General features: G+C 48.4%; 1 protein-coding gene across 1 annotated transcript in view; it reads right to left on the reverse strand.

Moving 5' to 3' along the window:
- The window catches only part of Tm2d2 (TM2 domain containing 2), a 12,014-nt gene extending 5,217 nt beyond the window's left edge, over window positions 1-6,797 (reverse strand). Inside the window, exons 1-4 of the mRNA XM_008843323.2 lie at window positions 6,454-6,797; window positions 5,720-5,807; window positions 3,584-3,699; window positions 1,487-2,168 (exon numbers count right to left, since the gene is read on the reverse strand). Coding sequence (XP_008841545.1) covers window positions 1,955-2,168; window positions 3,584-3,699; window positions 5,720-5,807; window positions 6,454-6,677 — 642 coding nt within the window. The 5' untranslated portion in view covers window positions 6,678-6,797 and the 3' untranslated portion in view covers window positions 1,487-1,954. The remainder of the gene's footprint in view (window positions 1-1,486; window positions 2,169-3,583; window positions 3,700-5,719; window positions 5,808-6,453) is intronic.
- Window positions 6,798-7,304: the final 507 nt, after the last annotated feature.

Raw genomic sequence — 7,304 nt, forward strand, 5'->3', positions numbered from 1 at the left:
TCTGGTATTCAGTACCCACTACCCACACTGTACTACCTGGTATTCAGTACCCACTACACACACTGTACTACCTGGTATTCAGTACCCACTACACACACTGTACTACCTGGTATTCAGTACCCACTACACACACTGTACTACCTGGCATTCAGGACCTATTACAGGAGTATGCTTTTCTTTCCAAAGGCGTGGAGCTTTTCATTTTATCTCACCTAACTTTGAAGAAGAGTTTTATAGTTACTTACTTGTATAAATTTTTTTTTCTAAAGACAGGCTCTCACTATGTAGCTCTAGTGGGCCTAGAACTCACTATGTAGACCACAGTGGCTTTAATCTCTCTGAGATCTACCTGCCCCTACCTCCTGAGTGTTGAGATTAAAGGCCTGTGCCACCATGCCTGGCCTATAAAATCTTTTTTTTTTTTTTGGTGGGGGGGCGTTTTTTGAGACAGGGTCTCCCTGTAGTCCCAGCTGTCCTGGAAGTATGTAGACCAGGCTGGCCTTGAACTCAGAGATCCACCTGCCTCTGCCTCCTGAGTGCTAGGATTAAAGGTGTGTGCCACCATACCCAGCCATATAAAATCTTCTTTAAAAATCAGCCTCTAATATGGGATTTGTAAATTGGAAAATACTAAGCTTTTGGTAGGATCACTCTGGGAACTCAAACACACCTACTGTTGTTGGCTTTCCAAACATGACTAGTACTGTATGAACCATCTCTAGAACTTACAGTCCATAGCACGTGATTAGTTGTAGGGGCTGGAGAGATGGCTCAGTGGTTAAGAGCACTAGCTGCTCTTGCAGAGGACCAGGGTTCGATTCCCAGCACCCACATGTTGGCTAACAACTGGCTGTCATAACTCCAGTTCTAGGGGAATCTGATGCCCTCCTACTGACCTCTGTGGACACTGCACAACACGGGTATACTCCCATTCATGCAGGCAAAACATTCATACACATACAATAAAAATAAATCTTAAAAAAAACAACTGGGGTAGTTAAATTATACTTTGCAATGCTATAATGTCAAATACCTGACAGAGATAACTTAAAGGCCCAGTTTCAGAGGGTTCAGTCCATAACTGCCTGGCCCTTGTGCTTCAGTCATGGTGGTAGGTATGGGGTGGAATAGACGTTTTTCACCTCACAGAGGACAGGGAGCAAGAGAGCAACTTACAGAAAATGCCCAGGGCAAGATACAGCCCTAAAGGCCTCCCGAAAACCCACTTTCTCCAACTAGGCTTCACTTCCTAATCTTCATCACTTTCCATATTATAAATCTATCAAGGGATTAATTCATCGATGAGGCCAGAGCCCTCAGGATCAAGTCACTTCCCCAAGCCTGTTAGCTGGTAGCCTAGTCCCTAACACAGGAGACTGTGGAGGACATAACCCAAACCATAACAATGCTTCATTTTAAATGCTTACCTTTCAGAAAAAAAGAAGTATAATTTGGAATTTCATTTTCTCTATCGAAAAATACTTACACAGCAATCAGGTTGTCAAAATTTATTCTGCAATTTAAAAATCAGAATTTTGGTGTGTATTAAAATCTATGGCCATTTCTTCTGAAGATTTCATTGGCTCAGCTCCTAATTTCCAGTGCGTGAAGATTCAGGGTCAGAGAAGGCGTGTGGGTAAACACATTCACTTTGTTTATCCTGTTGGGTCCCCCTGCTTCAAAGGACCGAAGACAGAGCAGTGTTCAGAAACAGTACGGAACACGATCTGTGGGGTGCAAGTCACTATCTTACACTTTGTACACGAGGAAAGGAACGGACTGTATTCCAAACAGTGTGCTTGTCATTTCTGGTCTGAAAGGTTAAGATCTGGGTTGAAAATCCAAAGTCCAAAGATTCTTTAAGGAAACTCCTTTTCAGAGAATTCTGAACTTGTAGTAAGGAGCTGGGCAGCCAAACAACTCATCTGCTTGCCCGCAGGGACAGCAGAGCTTCTCAGTAGACAGTGCACCAGTTGCTGCCATCGCTCGGCATGAGCCCTCCAGTGATGAGCAAAATAAGGTCGACGAACCACCAGATCCCAAGTCCTCCAAGTGTCAGCAGCTTTCCAACTGCTGTCCCAGTGTGTCCCAAACAGAAGCGATCGACTCCGAAGCACCCCAAGAAGAAGGAATAGAGCAACGTGGTTATGAAGTAGTGTCCGGTGTACCTGGACCACAGGGAGGACAGTTATGTTGCCACATGAGAATCAAACCACTCAAAGGAATGCAATGCAAAGTGCAGCCACTGCAGGGTGTAGCCAAGTGGCCTCTCATTCTGTTTGGGTTCCTTCCTGAATGTTTATTCAGTCAGGTGTGGCCACTAGGAGACACACAAACAGCCTAGGAAACCCCAGCTATACACGAGTCTTAGAAAGGAGGCAGGGCTCACTCACCCTGCTGGGCTACGTGGGAGACTGTGCTGGTCACAAGACAGGAGCAAGGGTAGGTCCAGGCCGCAACCTTTGCCGGGCTTTCTGCAGAAAAGCCAAGGCAGGCCAGATATGCAGTCTAGGATTGGTTACTTGAATTTCAGTGGGCTGTAACCTATCAAGTGGTCCCTATGGCCTGGTACCTGACCCACACTGGGGTGATCAAGGCAAAGGAATAGTCTCCTGGTGTTTACGGCACACACAGGAAGAATGTCTCAGGACTGATAGTCTGTCTAGTAAGGACATGCTCTTGGGCAGGTCCTTTGCTAACAATTCTGTAGTCTGGGGATGGGCAGTTTCTCCACAGCTAGATTGTAACAACAATAAAAAAAGATGTTAAATACCATAATGTATATAATGTTTTAAAAGTCTTGTAATACAGTCTTACAACTACCTCCCTCTCTCTAGTTGATCTCAAAAAAAGTACTTGTACAATATGAAGGGCCTTTAAGAACAAATAGTGATTTCTGCAGAGTTGGATGGGATCAGTGCACAACAGACGGTGGTGACATAAGGGTCTCAGCCTACTCTGCAGACCTGGGCTCCTTTCCTGAGGTGCTGCTGGCTTCCTGAGTGCTCCTTTTCAAGGAAATCATGAGCACCTCATTTTCACACACTTAATGCTGTTGCCAAGTCCATCACTACACATAGCCAAGTGCTCATTCTAACAGTGTAAGTAAATGGTGTCTCTACTGGTAGAATTAACACCATATTCCTTTACGATCAGGTGATTTTTAGAGTGCAGAAACCCTATTTTCCATTGTAAAACCTTGTCCCAGAAACATGTACGCGGTTTTCTCAGGATGGTTCCTTGCCAGGAGTATTGTGCTACACCGTTACACCCAGCACCTTCACGCTGAGGATGGGGGAAACATCTGGAAGATGCAGAGAGAGTGCTAGTGTCCACTACAACAACCACTTGCCTCTGTCAGTGGGCCACACACAGGACTAAGCACATGCCCTTTTTAACACTTTGAAGAAAAAGTCATACCAATTGGTACCTCTATTCAAGTCCCAATGACCCCTTTCAAAGTATCACTTACTTTGGGCTGGGGGGGTGTCTAGCTCATTGGTAAAGCACTCGCTCAGCATGTGTTCTGGGTTCAAATCCTAGCAACACTGTACACAGTACAACAATCAAAGTAGCAACTTACTTTATGCAAGGCTTATTCTCGCGTAGAAAGGTCCTGGGGCTGGCACACTCGATTCCGTCCAGGGCCCGGCACTGCACTGAGGTGTGCTCCACATCGCTATAGGCCTGACCTCCAAACTGCGGAACCACAACCAAAACAGGTAAAATGAAAACTCACCCCCCAAAATGACACAAATATACATTCATGCTCACTAATAAAAGCTGTCTCAGTGCTGTAACTATTCTGACAAGGGTGGGTGAAGTTGTAGTCAAAGCATGGGCTTCTGTGATTACTCCAAAGACATTAGTCTATCCTAAAAGTAAATAAACTTTTTCCCTTCATGACTGGCTTCTTCAATATACAATAAAAAAACAAAACCCTTAACTAATTAAATTTCATTTCAAAGAGATGGACAGTGCATTAGTTACTTTGTATTTACAGGAAAAAGCACGTAATACAGCATTTTGGAATGGGTATTTGAGAAGTCAATGCATGTATTTATTATAAATGAACAGCATTAGAAATGAGTATCATCTGATGTGGGAATTTACTAAGGCCACAAAATCATGATCACTAGATATCTGCCGTGTACATTTTGTATAAGCTTGAATTCCAGCAAAAGTGTTCAGAGCCAGGTCTCCCCTTTGCTTAACATAACGCCAGCGGCCAGCAGAGCTGCGTACCCTCACTGCACCTCCCTCGTGCTACCCTACCATATTTCTCGAGTTTCTCCAAGCGGAGCTGGGGAATAAGGCTCATTGCCCCTCACACCTCCTGAGTTCACCGGTCTTTTGGGACTGCTGGGTGAAGAAGAGGTTTGAGTTCTGTGAGAGGATAAACTCAGTTTTTTAAAATATATTTTTATTTATTAGTTTTATTTAATGTGCAAGAATGTATCACCTGCATGTAAGTGTACCCGTGATGTGCAATGCCCGTGGAGGTCAGAAGAGGGTGTCGGATCCCTTGGGACTGGAGTTAGGACAGATGTTAGCTGTGATGTGGGTACTGGGATTCAAACCTGGGTCCTCAGCAAGAGCACTCAGTGCTCTTAACCATTGAGCCAGCCCTCAGGGTTTTTTTGGTGTTGTTGTTGTTGTTGCTTTAAGACAGCGTATAGGCCCCAGCTGGCCTGGAACTCTGAGACCAGGCTGGCCTTGATCTCACAGAGATCTGCCTGCCTCTGACTCTCAAGTGCTGGAATTAAGGGCGTGTGCCACTATACTTGGCTCAATTTTTAATTAATAAAATGGCCAAAAATTATTTCTATGCAATCCTAGTCAAGTTTTTACCAATTATCAATAGAACAAAATTTCACTATACTTAAAACATTTCTCTACACAAAATTCATAAGAGCTATTGGTTTTAGTAGTAACAACTTTATTCCTTTATGTCTGATACAGTAAAAATTTTCTTTCCCTGTAATTCTTTTAACAGTGGGTTGAAGCTTGTACTACAACACAGTGGTGAGTCCACAGTGCATAGGTGGCACATGAGAGTCTTTGGGTTTGAGCTGGGCATGGTAATGGACACCCGTGTCCCAGCCCTGGGAGGCTAAGGCAAGGAAGGGATCATGAGTTTAAGGCTAACTTGTTGTATATGATGAGACCTTGTCTCAAAAAACCAAAGAAGAAATTCATTGCATTTCGAGAGCCTGAATAGGGCTATACAGTTAGCTTTAAGGATGGTAATAGATTCTTGCTGAGCAAAGGGGCTCTGTTACCTAACACTTCTCTGGAATGCTTTAACCACCAACAAAAACATTACCAACAGACCCTATCTCCTTCCTAAGGGCACAGTGTATGTAACCTGCTTGTCATCTCCAGGGAGTGCAGGTGCAGTACAGAAAGCCCTAGTCAAATCATCTGTAGAAAAATGCATGACCTTTATTTTGTTCTTTCAGGAAAGCACATGCCTCTAAAGGACAGGTGACATTTGAGCTCAATGGCCAAAGGAATCAAATACCTGGGTGGTCTGTGCACAGGCACAGCTTTTTCCTGAGGAAACCACATGTGTTTTCAGCCATTAACCCTGGGCATGCTGGAAATTTCCAGCAGCAGTCATATATGGACTTCTATAACAAGGTTTACAGGCCTTTATGCTCTGCAGCATTTTGCCAATACTCTCTAGAAGAGTCTGAACGTGCAACCAAACACCCACCTTGAGACAGCCGTAACCAAGTTCCTGGGACGCAGTGGCATTTCCAACATGATCCACTGGGTCATCACAATCTATGAACTCATCCGGTCTGCAAATCAGTAAGATCATTATCAGCCCTACCTTTGAAAACACTGCGTGAATGCAGAGCCTTCCCATCTACCCTCCTACCCCAGGCCTCCTCCCTTCCCTCTTTCCCTCCCTCTGTACTGGGAACTGTACATGCGAAGGAAGCTGCCTACCACTGTGTTACAGCTTTAACCCTTCAAATTTAAAAAAAAAAAAAAAAAAATTGAGACAGTTAAGTTACCCCGACTGGCTGGCCTTGAACTCATCTTGGAACCCAGGTGAGCCCTGAACTTGGATGTTCCGGCCTCAGCCTACCAGTGACAGGCTTGTCCACCAGCCCCAGTTAAGAGACATTTTTTCACCAAGTTTTCTGGGCCTGTTTCATCTTGTAAACACTTTTCCAAGCGAAATGGTGTTCATAAAGCACCGGAGGGCAAACTGACAGCCACCCAAGCGGCCTCTTTGTTGAGCAAGTGATTCAGGACCTGTCCCGGCGTGGTTCTACTTCCGCCCCTCTTCCTCCTTCCCCAGGGTAACGACCAAAGGGGCAAGATTTGTGCCTACGGAGTCCCAGGCCCCCACGCCTTTGGGAAAGGGGTGCAGGAAGCGGCCTCCCCGCCCCTCCCGCGCAGCCCCACGACCAGGCCCGCCGCGACCCCCGAGCTTACAGGTAAGAGCAGAGGATGACGGGTGACTGGGGGTCGCCGTACTCCCAGGTCGGGGCGGCAGGGCCCTCCAGCGGGGCGGCGCCCGCAGACGTGAGCTCCAGCTCGGCTGTGGCGTTGTACGAGTGGCTCCGGGACACGCAATGCAGCAGCAGCAGGTTGCCGAGCAGCAGGGCCGCCTGGCCGCACAGCAGCAAGTAGCTCACCGGGCAGCCGCCCAGCACCATCTTCGCGGCGGTGATAGACGCCGGGCCGCCCCGACTCGGCCCCGACTTCAGGGCCCTCCGCGTAGGCAAGCTCGGGCCGCCTCGGCCAGCCGGCACGCAGGTGGACGCTCCGCCCGCCGGCCCCGCCAATCAGCAGCGAGCGGGGCAGGGGCGGGGCTGCGCTTCGCCTGCCCTTCAGCCCCTCCTTCCGGTCTCACGGCCGGGGCCGGCGGAGGGGCGGGATCGGTGCTAGCCCCGCCCTCCATCTCAGGCTCGAACACTCAGGCTCTGCCCACCTGCCCGGCGGAGGGGTAGGACGGGTCTTATTGGGCTCCTCCTCGGCTTTCACGGCTTTCTCTCTGCGCTTCGCGCACCCTTCAATCATTTCACTGCTCTCAGGTCCCCCACGCTCTGCGCAGGCGGAGGGGCTGGGGCCTGCGCTCGCCCCGCCCCCAGCCCTTCCAGCTCTCAAGCCCCGCCCTCGACCCCATCTCCAACATTCTGGCCGCGCCATCCGCTCCGCCCACCAGCCCAGGCCTCCAGCTCTCAGGCCCCGCCCGTCCTCCGGCTCTCAGCGAGGAGGAGCCCGAGCCGGAGCAGGGGCCGAGGGGCGGGGTCTGTCTTCGCCCCGCCCTCCAGCCCCCGCCA

This window comes from Nannospalax galili, unplaced genomic scaffold, assembly GCF_000622305.1.
Source record: "Nannospalax galili isolate Female #2095 unplaced genomic scaffold, S.galili_v1.0 scaffold1871, whole genome shotgun sequence".
Classification (NCBI taxonomy): Eukaryota; Metazoa; Chordata; class Mammalia; order Rodentia; family Spalacidae; genus Nannospalax; species Nannospalax galili.